Consider the following 18,998-nt stretch of genomic DNA (forward strand, 5'->3'; position numbering starts at 1 on the left):
TTTTTTAATCATTATTTATTTATTGGAAGAAAACTTTTTCAAGCTTCAATCAGTGGTCATATAAATAAATTATTACGTTTTTTTAACATGTAACACTGTCTATGGTACCAGTCACCTTTTGAAAGTAGCTTTGCACTTCAAATTGGATCGATTGGATCGATTATATTGTTACGCCATCAGATGGCGACAAATGACTTTTAAAAAACATTTGTCATTGAATCGTTCATTCAGGAGATTCGTTCAAAAATGCTGATTCATCTATGAAACAAGTGCATTTGATTGATGAATTGAATCATTCATTCAAACCCAAGTTTTTTTTTTTTTATATAATTCAGATTAATTAAACATTTTTAATAGACTTCAGCAATTAACATAAATTATGTTATTTTGTTTAGTTGTTTGTTCAGAATCGTGATCTCTATTTTTATTCTCAGTTTATCCAGAATTGTGTAGCTCTAATACATAGCTTGTGTATGTATCATTTTGTTCTATTTAAAGTAATGTATAGAAGGTAGGGCCCGAAAGTGACTCAAGCCCAGGGGCCCCCACCACCCTAAGTCCTGCCCTGTTTTTAATAATTCTGAATACTGAAGAATGATCAGCAGCCCTCTCTCAGAACAGAATCTAATGCTGCCACATTTTATTGTGAATGTCAGATTGTAGCTTGTAATGCGATGCAATAAAAAGTCTGTGTACCACAGAATAAAAGTATGAAATGTCTATTGCGTTGCCTTACAATATGATGAGGGTAATCTAATTCATAAACAAATCGCATGAGCTGATTCTTTTAGGTGAAGCAAAAACATACAGCACAGCTAATTTTGATTGATAAATAAATTACTTTATGAGACGGCTCTTTGTAGTGAATCAAAAACATACGAAATTACCATTTTTTCATCAGAAACCAGAAACAAATGACTCTTACAAGCTGGCTTTTTAAATGAATAGTTTAGAATAGAAAGTTTTTTCCCCCAAATGGAAGCAATATAGACATTAACAGAAATATAGCTAAATTATTTAAAAATGGAATTGAAAGGAATCAAGTTATTAAGATAAATTAATCAAATCTATATCAACACCCAGCCCTATTTATTATTTCTGGCATAGACGTTATTATAACCTTTATTGAACCAGGAAAAGAAGCACATTGAGATTAAGAATCTCTTTTATAAGAGCGTCCTGGCCAAGACTGACAGACACAGCTTGTTTAACAGATCCATCAATACATACACATATACACACACAAGCAAATCCAATCAAATTTCAATTTCAATAAATAACTAAAACATCTACAGCCCGATGTTTCGTTCTCCAAATCGTTTAAAACTACTTTGAAAATGTCCAATTAAACCAGTTTCAACGTACTTTGCAAATTATTCCAGGCAGAGGGAGCAGCAAATTGAAATGCCTTTTTCCCCAATTCAGTACGCACCACTGGAACAGACAGTAAGAATAATTCCTGGGACCGTAGGCTATAGCTACAAACATATTTTTTTTTACAGATGTAGGTATAAAGATATATACCTACATATATATACCTAGATATATACCTACTTGTAAATCTCAATGTGATTTTTTCCCCTGGTAAAATAAAAATACATCTCCTGGGGCATATTCGGGGTAGCAGTAGTGCATCTGCGTTAAATTCAATATGGCGTCTAACCTGACTAAGGTCTATTGTTATGCAATGCAATGTGCAAAATTCATTTTAGCTGGAAAGATCATCTGACAAAAGGTACCAACAGTACAGTGTAACTTCACATTTATTATGAACAGCCTCCCACACACTTCACCACAAAGTTAGCTGTGCAATTATCACTGACATTTTCGCCATAATGATGCTTATGAAAGCACTGCATGCGTAATGATCCCAGCAATAGTATGAGTTCACTGTACTGTACAGGGAAATGGACTCAAAACTTACAGATAATTGGTTTAAAATATGAGATCGTTCTTTTGTTCCACATATCCAAAGTGAGTTCTTACATTAACCGAAAAGATTAACATTGGGGCAAAACTTCGCTTTAATTCCTCACTATTCACTCTGTCCATTATTGCTAATTTGCTGAAGACCACGAAAACAGAGCTTATATGAATTTCTGAATGTTCTGAATCACTTCAGCCACCCAAAGTTTAAACATCTCAAACTATTTCTAGCCTTACTCAAGTGTTGCCTTACATAGACGCACTCTTATTCACACAGACACAAACTTAACAAAGGTGGTCTTTCTTTGAGCTTCAGTCTCATGAGCATATGACAGGGAGCACAAATGGAAAAATTATTAAAGCCTTCCAAATTTGGACTTATATAGTCATGTGTCTGCATGCCTAAGGGCAGAAGATGAATATTAAAAAGTCTCAAAAGAATGAAAGTTGTAAAATATTCTCTCAGCAGTCAAGTTCCACCAGCTGGCTTGGTAAATATTACAGCAAGACTCCATTTAATTAGGACGGCAGAATGAAGTAGCATAGAAGTGGACATGAAATCACACACACACACAAAAAAATTCTAGATGAAGTTCCTGTCCCTGGGGCCGTAGAGGTTGACAAATGAGCCAAAAGTTTGAGAAGTTGCACATCATTATATAGCAATCTTGGAGGACATCGTGACATTTAATAAGACTTAGTTCTTCACTGGTCGGTTTCTTTCCAGCACTGCCCTAGGTGTGAATTCCAGTTTGTCCTTCAGGCTGAGGACCTGTGTACTGTCCTGACCGGTCAGTTCCTCTAATTTTCTATCCTCCCGTAGCTCTGCAATGCCCCTCTCTTCTCCTGGGGCATTTGGGGTGCCCCTGATAAACCACTCAAGTTGATATCCAACAGCTCCCACCACAAAGGCCACTGGGAAGGTCACATAGGGTGCATAAGTGCGCACGGCAGTCCAGATCAATGGCCACATGGTTGCAGGCTCAGAAATACACCTGAAAAAAGTAATTTCAAGTTCTAGAAGGTTATTTACCTTTGGCAAGCTGACAATGTCTCATTACTCTGGTAACCGGTGCAAAATAAAAGGATTGCAAATATACATATGCTTTCATACAACCAAGGAAACAATATTGTAGCCTAAATATTGTTTTTAGAGGGTAGAAGGAATCTAATGACATGACCATGATCGTGTTAATATGTCCAACTACACACACACACACACTCAGACATTGCTAGTAAATTTACATTTATATTATACGATTATAAAAAGTCATGTAACTGTTACAAGGGTACCGGTGTCATAGCATGAGGTGTGAAATGGCGCTATAAAAAATACATTAATAAGACATAATGAGTTCCTAAAAACATAGTGAGAATGCTGCTGACGGTTTAGTGCGTAATATTTCATACATTCCTTAAATCATTTGCGCGTGTGTTTATAAAGTATTATGACTGTACATACCTCTAATCACTAGGCGATTCCACTTCCTGTCTCGTTGCGTCACTGTAGGCAACAATCTGATTGGCTATTTGTTTACGTCAGAATGACGTTTTAAATTCTCATTCGTTCAGGGAAGGGGAAAGAAGTTGAATGCAGGATGTGCTGGTAAAGCAATGCTGACACCCAGTGACCAATGCTGAAACACACTGCGTGGGTTTGTCCTGAAATTACACCTTATTCTTATTTTTGAATAAGTACGAATATCAATTTAGACAATGTTTTAGATTTTTTTTAAACAAGAAAAAAGTAAAAAGCAAAAAACAAAAACAAATGAGAGAATACTTCACAAATACAACAGATTTTATTTTTTATTTTTATTATTGTAAGCAAAACAAAAAATTCACCATTTATTGTTTTATATGAAATAAATGAGCGTGGACAGTTAAGGATAGCATAAATATACAACAACAAAAAAAATCTTTGGAGAGAGAGAACTAAACATTTAATTTCAAGCATTCATTATCACAAGTTTTCATATTTTGGCGAATATTAAAAAAAAAAAAAAAAGAAATTTTAAAAGTGAAAATATTCGCTTCCATGACAAACACCCATTAATTAGTAAATAGTGCTTGTTGCATAGCTAATGGCGTTTTATTCACATGTACCACTGATAATTTTGGCATTAGTTTAATAACTGGATTACATATGTGTGGTAGACTTTTGCGATGAGTGCTATATTTGGCTAGTTGGCAATGAACATAGTTTTCAGCTCATTGTGGTGAAACAAGGCAGAGCTGCAGTGAAAGGCACTGTTGAGAGGGTGAAGTGTCGTGCCACACATTCAGAGTCAGGTCATCTTCTGAATTGCTCATGCAGTTCTTTACATCAGTCTGATAACTGCACTAGACAGGAAGTCTTCGTAACTCAACCTCACATTGCCAGTCATGCCGGTGTCTTTCTCGCGGAAGGCTTGGGTCATGCTCTGGAGCTGCGTGCACACCTGAATGAAGCGGTCCAGCTGGAGAACCCCAGTCACACCGGGTGCAGAGTAACGGTTCACCAGTTCCTGAATAAACTGAGGACTCAGATTGTAGCCCATCTGAGATAATGCTGGAAGATAAGAAACACATGGGTAAATAAAAACATTATTTACACTATACCGTTTACAAGATTAGTGTCTTTTTTTTTTAAAGAAGTCTCTTATGCTCACCAAGGCTGCATTTATTTGCTAAAAAAATACAGTAAAAACAGTAATTGCTTTCTTTAAAAAATAATTAAATAATAATAATAAAGTAAAAATCTTACTGGCCCGAAACTTTTGAACAGTAGTGTACATAAAACAGGGAATTATTACATTGCTAACCTCTTGTTTGACACAAAGGTTTATGCTTTTTATTGAGTAAGCAACAAAAAAGTAAAAGAGTTTTGACTAAAACCTCTACTGTTGTTTTTGTATCCACCATGTTTTCAATACACTGTCACTCACCAGTAATCAGCCATGCACTTTCAGGCTTATTCACATCTTTATAATGGCATCCACTATTTAGTTAGCCTGAGGACCTGACTCTGCTAACTATAGAATAGCGCTGTTCGTACAAAATCAATGAGGATAAAAAAAGACACTGCAAGATAACAGCTACAATTTTGAGATTATTTTAAGAGCAATTTTCCATGACGTCTCAAAAATGAAATCATCCCAACAATAATGCTGCATTAAATCCCACAGGATTAGATGAAAAAAGGGGTTTACAGCAGAGAACACAAGCTCAGTAACTGTCTTTTCCTTACAAACTTTCTGTGACTGCCACATCTTGCGTGTGTGTGGTCCTAGTAAGCCCTACGTTATAGGGACAGAATGTCCCCAAAAGGACAAAGACTTCGGATATTGCCATATTTTTGGGGACATTCATTTTTGGTCCCCATCGGGAAAACAGATTATAAATCATACCAAGTTTTTTTGGAAAATCTAAAAATACAGAAAGTTTTCTGTGATGGATAGGTTTAACCTCTTAAGTGTCACCGGCCCACCGGTGGGCCCAAAATCATTACATATTTAAAACAGTAATATCCTATAATAAACATAAACTAATCTTGACAAACTATATATCATTTGAAAGCTTACAAACTCTAGTTTTCATATTTGGTGAATGATTTCCAAAATAAATTAGAGAGGAGCTGTAATTTATCAATTTGCAACAAGAATATTTTCATATTTATAAGGCGTGTTCAGACCTTTATTTTGAAATAGCAATGAACATGAAAAATCATGAAAGAATGGATGAAACTTTAGTTTGTTTTCATGCCAAGAGTTCAAAAGATATCATCCATTCAATTATTTTAGAAAAAAATATATTAATATGTTTTTAATAACACATATGGAAATGAAGGCGCCCTTATATGGGCAGTAATGGAGTCTGGTTGTCACCTAGTGAAAATGTTTGGTACTGCGCCCAAACAAAATCTCACTGAAAGCTCATTTTTTGAGATATCAACCTAAAATTTGAAACACAACTTATTCAGATTTTTGGCTTTGATTTTCTAGCAGTTTTAGAGTCGGCCAGGTTTTAAAAATATATATTTTATATAAAATATGAATAATTAAATTTTTTAAATTGTACATTTTCATAAACACAAACTTATATAACTTTTTTTTTTGTTTCACTTTCTTAATTTATTTCACTTCAACAAAAATCTGCCAAATGTCTTCTTTAAAACAAGACCAATTTTACGTCTATACTCCAAAGCATTCTTTAATTACAACCATTTAAAGTCGAAATGTGCATTTTCATGTATATTTAAAAAAAGGGGGGTGACACTTAAAGGGTTAAGGGAAGGGTTAGGGAAAAGAATATATAGTTTGTACAGTATGAAAATCATTATGTCTAAGGAATGTACCTCTAAAACATGAAAACCCAATGTGTGTGTGTGTGTGTGTGTGTGTGTGTACAGGTTTGGCTAAACCTGAGGGCCAAATGTCCTCACTTATATACTGAAATATTATGACAACCGACTGACTAGTGAGGATATTTTACAGGTCCTCACTAGTTTAAAATGCTTATAAATTGTCCAAAACGTGTTTTTATTCAAATATAGTGTTTTGCACATTGTGTGATGGGTGGGTTTAGGGGTAGGGGTTGGGTTAGGCCATAGCAAATATAATTAGCTGAATTGAAATCAATGGAAGTCATGCAATATGCAATTTCCTCACTAATATAGTCAAACAAATGTGTGTGTGTGGTTCAAGCATACCCTAGGTTATTGGAAAAAAAAATGTCCCCACAAAGATGGCAAACCCTTCCATATTTAAACAAATATATTCTTTCCTGTAAATGTTATTAATTTAAGTTATTGGTAATTATGATTAACCATGATTAGTAAACACATTAATCTCTTAGCAAAAAAACAAATATAAGTGAAATGTATGTGAATCACTTAAAATGCTTCGAGAAAATATACATAAAAACTTGTTAGCTGATGAAAGCAGTGGAAACTTCCTGTGGTTAGATGTAGGTTTTGATTACCAAATCTAAAAGTAATACCAGTACTTTACTAAGTGCCAAATGTGAGTAAAAATACATTTTCACAAGTAAATAAAAATACTGGCAACTGGCTGGTAGGTTTATTAAGAGCTACAACACAATATGTGGTCTATATAAAATTGTTAGAATGATAATCTGACACTGCTGTAAATTAGAAGAACTGATTAAATAATTCAGTTGGTGATTTTCATCCTGAATTCCATGTGGAGATAGTCTGGCTATCACCAGACCAAGCTTAATCTTGTAAGATTGAACATTGGTCTGGGGAGTCTGCTCTGTATTTTCTTTTGCACAAGAGGTGTGATCAACGAGCATAGTTCAAATGACTCTGTACGCAATTGGATAGTCCTTCAACCAATCAGACCAACGATCCAGGTGACGTACTTTGCAGTGAAAACCCCAGGCAGGAAATGTGTCAACAAACGTGTTGGTTTGGAGCATTGATCAATGGTTTGCAGAAGCAGCAATGGCTTCGAGCGATTTTTGCAGGTGCATAAAAAAAAAAACATGAAAGTGAGTGGTATTTACACCCTCTCGAGCGATTTGTTTGCTAAACTAAAGAAGCCATTGAGCATCGTCGAGAGGTTAAAAGGAATTGGATTGGATTAAACCCGCCAATAGCGCGCCAGGTGGATAAGTCAGTTTGTGATTGGTCCCCGCAAATTTGTAACAGAAGCAGGATAGAAGAATGTACAGGTTTCCAGCCTGAGCTGCAGGGCGAAATCAAATCGCTGGCGGATCGGGCTGGGTTTACCCGGTCTAATGTGGAGATATTCTACTATTCAAAAGTTTGTTTGTTTGTTTTGTAAAGAATTTAATACTTTTATTCTGAAAAAAATTATTCTAATCAGTGCTTAGTGTCATAACAGTGTATCATGTGGCCTTAACTGCAAACATGTTGTCTTGGGTTCTTTTTGACCTCTAATTTACTCACCCTGGTGCATCTCATTGCTGTTAATTGATCCCGATCGGTCCCGGTCGAACTGTTGGAACATTGCCCTCCACTGCTGCAGAAACATCCACAGTGCAGAGAAACCATAGACATCTACGCGTCCGGATTTGGTCTTGTCAAACATATCTGGAAATGAAGACAAAGCACTGATTCCTTCTTCAACTTCCTTTGGCACTGGAGATGTCGTCAGATGACTACTATTTTTGAATTGTTTTTTGACATTGCAGCATTCTGAATTTAGTTATATTGTGATGCAAGCATCCATTCAATAATTTAGCCGAGGGTTATGTTAACAATGGCAGCACTCACTGAGCATCATAATGCAGGTTTCGTCATTGAAACTGGAGTTGTTGGAATTCATGAGCGCTTGCTTCAGCTCTTTTCCGTTAATGTAGCCACTATGATCTGTGTCCACCGATGAAAACCACTGGTAGGCCTCAGGGTTCACACCGGGAGGAATGTTACCTACAACATGAAAACGGCCTGCATTAGTGAGTTAGATGCAAATGAATTTCCAACATATTCCAACATTCAGTCAGTTAAAAACAGATCACTTAACCATAGTTAACCACAGGTCAAAACAGTATTAAGAAATGAAACAATAACTCAAAAAAGATTATTTTTGGTGTATACTCAAATCCCTTTGGTCGTTTTTTGGACAGACAAAAAAGGATACAAAATAAATAAAAAAATAGCGAATTTATATTCACATGTGGTATCTGCTATTTACTGAATGGAGCAGTTTCAGATGCAGCATATGCCTAAATGCACAAAAGATTGTTCATTACTTGCAAAATGACAGTAGGACGATGATGAGAACAAGCAGTCCTATAGGTCGTATTTGAAAAACATCTTGGAAATGGGCCCAGTGTGAACAAGCCTAGGTTGTCAGTGATATGTCATCTTGGTCCCAAGAGGGACAAGAATAAGTTGTGCAATTTGGTGAAGCGCAGACGGTCACTGTATCCCTCGGGAGGGATAAGCGCTGTTCAGAGGACAGTCTTTGAATTTGACAGACTTTCCCACAGGACATTCCAGAATACTTACCGACATAAACGCAGAAGGACACATACACACGAACCCCTTCGCTCAGAATTACCACACTCATCACTCTAATTCTCCTGTGGGCACATTCTGTACCAGATCAGTACAAGCTGCTTCTGCCATCCTGCAGTGTCTCAGCATCAGTCATTCAGTGAGGGGCATGTGACACAGCTGCAGTGCAGGAGGATCAAGGACCTTGTCTGCAGCACCTTCATAAATTCCTGTCTTTCGTATTTTATTCACAGCCCTCGGCCACTGCATGCCTGATGGAACGGCATCGGCTCGCGCTGTCTTAGCTGCCAACCCTGACACTCAGACATCATCAGTCAAATCAGCCCGGAGCTGCTGCCTACCACTCCTGAGACCATGTTGAAAAATTCACCTGCTGGACCAACATCTTTTACGGTGCATTTGAAGATGTATGAAGCTGTGGAAAACATTCTGATAAAAAAAGTAACTGCATTCCTATTCCTCCACAGTCTACTAACCAAAAGGTGAGAAATTAACATGATATACACTACCATTTAAAAGTGTTTTAATGTTTTGAAAGGAGTCTCTTGTGCTCATCAATGCTGCATTTATTCATTTTTATTCATTCATTTAAATTTATTCAAGTGTTAATTTAAAATGTACAAAAAAAAAAAAAACCTTTTAATATTAATATTACAACTTTTAATTTTATGAACTTAAATAATATAAACTTTATTCTTGTGATGTCAAAGCTGAATTTTCAGCATCATTACTCCAGTCTTCAGTGTCACATGATCCTTCAGAAATCATTTTAATATGCTGACTTGATGCTCAAGAAGCCTTTATTATTATCAATGTTGTAAACAGTTGCTGCTTAATATTTATGTAGGATTCTTTGATGAACAAAAAGTTCAAAAGAACAACATACATTTATTTGAAATAGAACTCATAAGTCTTTACTGTAACTTTTGATTATTTGAATGCATCCTTGCTGAATAAAAGTATTAATTTATTTAAAAAAAAAAAGAAAAGAAAAAAAGCTTGAGTGTCCTTTTTGTACACACAAACACACACACACACACACACACACACACACACACACACACACACACACACACACACACACACACACACACACTTGCATACATAAATAATTTAGTAATATATTTATATATATGCTCCTAACATACTCTAACCAACTAAAATGAAATATAGTTACACATCTCTAACCTGCAGGTGCCTGCTGACTATATGGTCCTCTCTGGGGTTGTCCATAACCTCCGTATGGACCACCAGGAGCTTGGCCCCCGCCGTACGCCGCTCCTGGTCCAGGTTGACCATGAGATCCGTATGGAGCCCCTCCACCATACTGTTGCCCAGGAGCGGCACTGCCATAATGTGAACCATACTGTCCACCAGCAGGACCACCTCCATACGGCGCCCCTGGAGGGGGGTGGCGTTGGGGAGCGTTACCACCTGCTCCCGGATAACCCTTTGAAAAACAAATAAGGAAAAGCTTGTATTGGGGAAATGTTTGTATGAAACATCAACAGAGAATCAACTGTGGCCCATAACAAAGGCAACTATGTCACTAAAACAATAAATAAAGGATTATAATTAAAATGAAAGGTTAGGCGAATATGTACATTCTGTCATCATTTACTCGCCCTCAAGTTGTACCGTATGACTAAATCTCTTACATGGGTGGAACACTCAAATGTATATTATTATTATTATACCAATATTTATATAATATTTATAATATGAATATGGTTACACTAAGGTGAAATAGGTGCATTGTACTCAAATAACTACTGAATAATATTAGGCTAATGAACTACATGTACAGTACTTACTATAGAGTTATGGTTAGAGTTAGGGTTTGGTTTAGGGTTACATATTTACAGTTATTACTATAGTAAGTACATGTAGTAACATGTAACTATGTCACCTTAAAAAGTGTTACTAGAACTATTTTAGGAAGAATTAGATATTCAGTCACCATTCACTTTCAATGCAAGCTTTTCCATTCAATGAAAGTGATTGGTGACTGAGACTGTCTAAAATCATCTCTTCTGTTACGGAAGGAAAAGTTCGGACCATGACATGGTACTGAGTCATACTGGTAATCTCATATTCTTTTATTTAGATTTTACAGCAGTAAGAATAACTACGGGTTATGGTGGATGATGGTAAAAGGGTAACGGTTACAGTGGCTAACGTTAGACCCAAAAAGTGACACATTTCCATTTAGCATCTTTGTTGAATGACATTAATCAAGATAAAGATGTAAAACACATAATCATTTCATTTAATGTGATAAACTACTGACCAACACGCAATTAACACACACAAAAACATAATTTGAAAGTATTTCAAATCAGAGTAGCTACAGGGCTAACTGGCTAGCCTGTAAAAAGCCTGTTTTAGGCGATTACGCGATCACAAATATGCATAATTTCCCTGTACACCAAACACTAAGAGATTAGACCGTGAGACAAATATGAAAGAATTATATAAACATTAAATATACATATAAATATTAAAAAAAAGGCTAAACCCGGAAGAAAGATTTTACCTGTCCGTAATAACTCATTCCGCGGAGAATCTTTCTTTAGCAAATGGAGCGATCGGGCTAATAAGACCCGCCTCTTGAAGCTGATTGGTTCGCTATCACGTTTGTCAAAGGCGCAGCCTCATATTTTCCATCACATTGGTTAAAACAATGGGAAACTGCTCATCATCGTAGAAACTTTGAGTCACTGTTTACGTGGTGTTTTGTTTAACCATATTTATGAAGGGTGGATAGAGTTTTTATATTGAGGTAAGAGCGTGATTTATGTGGCCATTTGTAATATACCATTAGGATGTACTGTAACTAGGCTAACTTACATGACATCTCTTGGCTTTGAGCAAATGTCTGTCTTCATATAGGCCTATTGGAGACCAGGGCTAGTTGTCACAACTTTTACTCATGTAAATATTCCTTAATTTCTGTCAGTTTCTGTACAGACATAGCCTACCGAATCGTCTACAACAATAACTAAAGTTTCCATTATTGGACAGAAAGAAATGAACATTCAATAAATATATTGTTACACTCACATGTAGATAATTTTGAATTCTAATTAGGCAATTTAATCCATTATTTAGAGAGTTAACTTGTTACATGATTTATGTATATAAATATGCCTGACCATTATTTATTATCCTTATTTTTTTCTTTTCTGAACTATTTTCTGTGCCATTTTTAATGCCAATGCAAGGGATATCATTTGTTACAACATGCCCCAATAGTCTATCTGGGGTTAATATTGTCATAGTCACGTGCCATTAAAATACTTATAATGCAAAATTCACGTTTATATTGTTTTCGAACATGTATGTGTCCGCAGTGTGTACACAACCACCCTATGTGGTAAACATTCATCCACTCCGTTTGTTATTGAAACTATATCTCAAAATGAGCCGTTCAGGAATGCGCTCCAACATGATGTCACATTTGAACAGGCCCCGTCCACGACTGGCGACGCTATCTGACCTATTAACTTAGATTTTTTCCCCCAGTTTAACTAGTTTATCCTCACCAGAGCCCAAACCAGTTAAGTGGGTAAACCAATGAATCTCCTCACCAGAGCCCAAACCAGTTAAGTGAGTAAACCAGTTAATCTACTTGTCAGAGCATTTAACAGCATTCAAGTAAGAAATGTATTCTTATTAAAGCTACTAATTCAGTCAAGAGCAGTGAATGATTTTCTTTCATTGTTTAACAGAATATGCAGCATATATGTTTTAATGTTATACGAACACATTACTGTCTTTTTTTAAGACACCATATCGCATAACGATAATACAATATGATCGGCCATAAATTAATAATAATTCACAAAAAAAGAAGAGGTCATACATGCATATTTAAATTAAAAAGGGGGAATTTAAGTAACCGTAGATGCCCATAGCTCTACGTCTTGAAAATGCAATGCAATGTTTCTAAATAAACTTAATCAATTCATCAACTGGATTATATTGGGTTTCCTTTTAGACCACTTGATTTATAACTTAATATAAAATGTAATTTTTCCAATAGTAAAAAAAAAAAAAAAAAAAAAAAAAAAAACCTTTTCGTTTTCATCATTTGTCTTTTTACATCACAATAAGAACATTGCATACACCGAAATATACAGACGATTTACAGTATACTCACTGTTAGTCATAGCAGCATCAAATTATCCAGGGAATAACATTAAATGAATGAACACAAATTCTGTACTTTCATTTTTCAGTTTTAAAAAATGTATGTAAAATTATCTACAATCTTTACACCATTAATCGTAACTTCTGAGTATTAAATGTGGATGAAGCTTTCAGTTACTCATAAATAGCTCTCACCAGTACAATGCCGTTATCATGAAAATAATCAATGGCGTTACTAAAATATAAATATTACTAAAATAACCTATGCTATTCAGCATTATTTTAAACAGTGAAATTATTACACAAAACAATTCACACAACAACAAAGTAATTAAGTACTCATACACTCTCCAAATTAAGAGACATAACTGATTTAAGTCAAACTAATACACAATAATGATGCGATTTAGTACTTCGTAGTATAGGCTATTTAGTAGTGCTTTACTTTGAAGTATGTGCAGCTAGTGTTGTTGACTTGGGATATGAAAGCATGGTTTCTGTAAACAATGTACAATAAGTTTTTTTTTGAGAAAATCATGAAGGTATTCATGTATAAAGTATAAAGCCATCCCAGTTCCCAATGTTAGTTGGCCTTCTGTCCGGCTTTTAAGGGTGTCTGAGTTTAAGATTGCTGTAATGTCAATGTTTTGTAGTTGATCTCAGACTTTAATAAGTGTGGGCACTTATTCATTTACTGTATTGGGCCAGGGACAGGAATGGATGCTCACTGTGTTCTCATCCCACCAAGTTGTTATATTTTATGTACACTAGGGAGCAGTGTGCTCCTTTAGTGAATGAGACTCAAGAATACCATCGTAATGGCCTTCTCATTTCAAATCATTACATTAAAAAGGACACTCCGAACTAGTCATTATAATTAAGTCATTGTCACAGGAAAAAGTCCTTAAAATATTTTAAATGCAATTTTCCTTTGGTGTGTGATTGAATTATCTACAATATCGGCCAATATCCAACATGTCCAATACTGGTTATCACACTTGCTCGTTCCAGAATCAGAGTTCAGACCATTATTTGTTCGGTCGTGAATCCTTTTCATCTTCTGCGGCTTTTGCCTTTTCCAAGTTGATGATGTTCTGGGTGGATGAGGCTGTTGGATCCACTCTTGTGTATTTAAGGTCCATATTCAGGTCTCTCCGTCTGAGCAGGCATTTGCGAATTTTGTTGTTAATCAGGTAGAATATCTCACAGATACACATGAAGATGCACACAGAGGAGGAGACCACCATAAAGATGGTGAAGATTTTCTTCTCTGTAGGACGGGAGATGTAGCAGTCAACAGTATTTGGACAAGGCAATTCAGTGCATTTGGTAACATTTGGCATGTCGAAATGATAAATGTAGTACAAAATATAGAGGAAGCCTGCATCGAAGCCAGCTTTGAACAGCAGGCTGAGTATGTAGGTGTACCACAGGCCTCCACGCCTCCTCCCAGGGTTGGCGTACATGTGTTTACCCTCATGGAGAGTGGTGTACTTCTCATCCTTCATTTCACGATACTTGACGTGAGCCACCACCATGAGAGATGGGCACGTGATGAAAATGATCTGTAAAGCCCATAGACGGACGTGGGAGATGGGAAAAAATTTGTCGTAGCAGACGTTAGTACAGCCCGGCTGGGCGGTGTTGCAGATGAAGTCTTTCTGTTCATCGTTCCACACCTGTTGAACAGCCACCACAAACACCAGGATTCGGAAAATGAACACCATGGATAGCCAGACGCGGCCAAACACGGTGGAGTATTGGCTGACCCCGCCGAGCAGGACTTGTAGAGACATCCAGTTCATTTCGGCAGGTGTCTTACTCATACCAGGATATGAGTCCTACAAACAAATAAATAAATAATAAAAAAGAGCAGGTTTTTTTCAGTGGCAATATCTGAATGCACTATATCAGTTATGGTTACCAAATATAGTTTTTTTGTTAGAATACATTTTTAAGTTATTTAATGTTAAATATTTGAATGAATGAATGAGGCATTTATATAGCCTCATGTCTCATTCATTCAAATATTTAATTGTGCATGCTCATTTTCTCTATTTTAACATTTAGATTTCCTTTGCCGTCATCTAACGCTCACTCAAAGGTCATTTTTAAAACAAAAATAATTTAAAAATACTGTGAAATGAAATTTTTAAGCAAATTTCTAAATGAATACCTTTTCATATATTTTGTGATGCTTAAATGGCATGATGAATTAAAACAACTGATTTTAGTTTTTCATGTTTTAATATTCAGTTATTTAAAGAAAATGTTATTATCAGACATTTATGAATTATTTGCCATAACAATGTTTTAAAAATTATTGGCTCATCAGTATTGGCCAGAATTTTTATATCAGTGCATATCAGGGTATATCAGAGTTGACTGATTTAATGCAGATAATATTTAATAATAATAATAATACATCAATTGTATAATAGAATATAATGAAAACAATTTTGATTATTTCAAAGTTGTCTTAATTAAATGGATGCTTGATTTAGACAGTATTTACTCAACTTTCATTTAAAAATAAATAAATAAGATTATTGGACGATTCCAGTAATCATAAAATGGCCAAATACTGGAAAATAAATCAGCCTTGTTGATATATTGGCCATCACTAATCCATTCAATATCTTTTTTCCTGATGTGAGTTTTTGCTTACTGTTAACAAATTAAAGTATATATATAATACTTTCATTTTGGTAATTTATAAAAAAGAATATGAGCTATAAACATTTCCAAAATCCCCCTACTAAATATCCACTTTTTTTTTTTTTTCTCTCACTTTCTTCTTCTTTTAATCTTTTATTAGGAATCAGAATGGCTTCTTGAGGATTAAGTTGACAGAGCTGGAAATAACAGCCGTGAATAACAATATTTAACGCTATTGTGTTTCCCCCCACATTTATGAAGACATTCACATGACACGGATTCCATGTCAAGAAGATGCAATTAAATAGTTTCTAAAAGTAGCAGTGAGATGCAAATCAATTTTTGGAGGCTTTCATTTGATTATTTTCCAGCAGCCAATAGCAAGCAGTGTTTTTAAACAATAACAATAAATTTGCAGTTTATGTATTTATTTGTACTTCAGTTAATTATCATTATTTGACATTCAAGGTCTGCATAGCATTCACAATAATGTATTTACCATTGAATGTTATAGTTTGCAACACCATTATGCTCGAAACACTATTAAAATAGTTTACATAGTGTGGATAACATGTTGTATTAAGAAAACTCAGTCATACTATTTACAGTTAGACAGCAGATATTACTGTCTAGAGCGACTAACAAAATGCACTTTAGTTTAACTTTAAGTTAAAGTGTATAATTTAGAACGTACTAATGCAAATGTTTTTTGGTAAATATAACTGATGTGAGTTATGATCCCTATCATAGCGACAAACAACCTATTTAGTTTGAGCAGAAGTAAATCATATATGTCCTTACCTTTTGGGGTTTGAGCGTTATGAGGCTTTTGTTCTTCACTGGAATCAAAAGGAAAAGTTCTTCCTGTTAGACATTCTGTACATACTTGATTTTGTTAGAGAGCTGTGCCCAATCACATCAATGACTCACCCGAGTTAACCTTAAATGAAACCAAATGAAACAATGAAACTTTAATGAAACATCAGTGAAGGGTTTGCTATTGTAATTAGTTTTGTGTAAAACTAGAGGGATTTAATAAAGTAACTCAGTCAGTTTTAAGAGCTAGTCAAGGTTGTTTAAAACTAAAACTTTAAACCAGTACATTGGATGTCAATTATTTTGTTTACTTAGGTGTGTGTGTGGGTGTGTGTTTGTTGTGGGTGTATGTTGGTCTTTGTGTCTTTACTGTACGAGTGCTTCTCTGCATGAAATATATAGAGTCACCATTGTATGTTGCTGCGATAACTAAATTCTCATAAAGCTAGACAACATTTCCAATACTTTTTTATTAGATATTTGACATGCCACATTTATGGTGCATCTTGAATAAAGTCAGTTATTCTTGGTTTATATTGTCACACATAAATACCCATGGGGTAAAAGCACAGCAGAATTAGAGGAAACAAAATCTAAACTAAAGTTCAAAACAACAGGAGTCAAACTGAAAGTGTGTATTGTTAGCTTGTGTTTTTTTAGAAACCTTAAAGCAACATTCCATAAGGGTGGATCATGTTTGTCATGTGTTTTCATTTAACAAGTGATGACACTCAATGGCCTGGTTTCACAGAATAAGTCAAGATAAATCCTTAGAGTATCTTTTATAAATATGCCTTAGAAAAGAAAAAAGAAAAAAAACATTAGGCTATACAGCTGTGTATCTTGAGACAAAACAATGGCACTGACTTATTTTAAGATATATAATTTTCTTTCAGTTAAATCAACTCAAACATGCATTTATTCTTGGACTAAACCAGGTGAATATCAGCTGGATATGATTAAGTGCAGATATACAGGTAGATATTGGAAGAAAGATGTAGGAAAAATACTTTTTGTATCTATTTTAAAGACTCACAATGGACATGAGGACAAAGTAGCTGAGGGTGCAGTGGGCTGAACTGCTATGTCTTCCTTTAGGCTGGTACTGCCATGGTTATAGCCTACTGTGTCTGTGGGTGAATATGAACGAATATTTGTCATGTTTTTTTTCTGCGAGGCTCTCTGAGAGTAATTGGATACAACTTTCACCTCCATGCTGTCAAACAGAGTTTGTTTTCAAATAAAATGCCTCGGGCTGTCAGCTTGTATACCCCATACCCATCTTTGAGAGTTTGCATGCAGATATACAGTATTGCAAGTTTGTTTACCTATAACACATAACAGCTTATGCAGAACATGTTTCTCAAAGTCCTCACTGATTTGGTATATATATATATATATATATTTATTTTCAAACTATAATTTCAGGCCTGATCTCCCGCACCTCCTTTCTTTCACAAATGTGCCCACAGTTGGGATTCAAATCGATATCCTTGCACAGATTTTTATTTCCCTGAAGGATAGTCCCGGTAGGATTTTGGTAATAGGATAGTCCGAAGACCTATAAAATGTCAAGTATTTTAGATTAAACTTCTAACATTTTTAATACAGAGCAGGACTCGCCATGACTTTTTCATAACAGGTATAAACATTGTTAGGACTATGTTACCCCTATTGCTTGTTTCTTATACAGTGATGCATAAAACATGGTATTATAAAGGCTGTAACGCTTTGTCCTAGATCTGTAAACCTGTCACTCATTCTTTCTGCTTGACAGAAATCTTAATCTCACAAAAACATGTCCAGTTCGCATTTCACCAAATATATATATATATATATATATATACTTTTAAATGATAACTAAGCACATCCCTAACCACCAATTCCCATTACCATAATATGTTTAGTAATTTAAGTAAATCATTTTTATTGCTAATTCCTATTATGTTTTAATACCCGCCATTATTCTCAGTGGTGATTATCTTTATAATACAAAAAATTGTTAAAAAACATATTACATAAACTACTGTTAAAAAGTTTGGGGATTTTTGTTTTCAAAAGAAGATGTCTCTTATGCTCACCAAAGCTGCATTTATTTAATTTAAAATACAGTAAAAACAGTATTATTGGGAAATATTATTGCATTTAAAAATAACCGTTTTAATAGATATTAAAATGGGATGCCAAATCTTAAGATTAAAGCAACGGCTGTTGAAAAATCCATCTCACATGATCCTTCAGAAATCATTAATATGCTGACTTGGTGCTCAAGAAACATTTCTTATTATAGTCAATGTTGAAAAAAATTGCTTTCCTGGATTCTTTGATGAATAGAAAATTCAAAAGAACTATTATTTGTCACAGTGTAAAGACTTAACTGTCATTTGATCAATGTAATGTGTCCTTGCTGAATATATATAGGCCAATTAATTTCTTTAAAAAAAATACTGACCACAAA

At 35.0% G+C, this 18,998-nt stretch overlaps 3 protein-coding genes across 3 annotated transcripts; all 3 read right to left on the minus strand.

The window, feature by feature from the left end:
* Positions 1 to 399: 399 nt before the first annotated feature.
* smim12 (small integral membrane protein 12) lies at positions 400 to 3,459 on the minus strand. The gene is made up of 2 exons (XM_079877883.1): positions 3,389 to 3,459; positions 400 to 2,921 (listed from the first exon to the last, which is right to left on the minus strand). The coding sequence occupies exon 2, from the start codon at positions 2,897 to 2,899 to the stop codon at positions 2,624 to 2,626; it is 276 nt and encodes a 91-aa protein (XP_079734009.1). The 5' UTR covers positions 2,900 to 2,921; positions 3,389 to 3,459; the 3' UTR covers positions 400 to 2,623.
* Positions 3,460 to 4,104: 645 nt separating this feature from the next.
* On the minus strand, positions 4,105 to 11,523 carry pef1 (penta-EF-hand domain containing 1). Its single transcript, XM_079878318.1, has 5 exons — positions 11,451 to 11,523; positions 10,103 to 10,364; positions 8,168 to 8,323; positions 7,841 to 7,984; positions 4,105 to 4,477 (listed from the first exon to the last, which is right to left on the minus strand). Exons 1-5 carry the CDS (start codon positions 11,466 to 11,468, stop codon positions 4,248 to 4,250), a joined length of 810 nt encoding a protein of 269 aa, XP_079734444.1. The 5' UTR covers positions 11,469 to 11,523; the 3' UTR covers positions 4,105 to 4,247.
* A 2,273-nt stretch (positions 11,524 to 13,796) lies between these two features.
* Positions 13,797 to 16,621, minus strand: gjb9b (gap junction protein beta 9b). The gene is made up of 2 exons (XM_079878319.1): positions 16,526 to 16,621; positions 13,797 to 14,907 (listed from the first exon to the last, which is right to left on the minus strand). Exon 2 carries the CDS (start codon positions 14,890 to 14,892, stop codon positions 14,095 to 14,097), a length of 798 nt encoding a protein of 265 aa, XP_079734445.1. The 5' UTR covers positions 14,893 to 14,907; positions 16,526 to 16,621; the 3' UTR covers positions 13,797 to 14,094.
* Positions 16,622 to 18,998: the final 2,377 nt, after the last annotated feature.

The sequence above is a fragment of the Squalius cephalus genome (assembly GCF_949319135.1).
Source record: "Squalius cephalus genome assembly, chromosome: 8".
NCBI classification, from domain to species: domain Eukaryota; kingdom Metazoa; phylum Chordata; class Actinopteri; order Cypriniformes; family Leuciscidae; genus Squalius; species Squalius cephalus.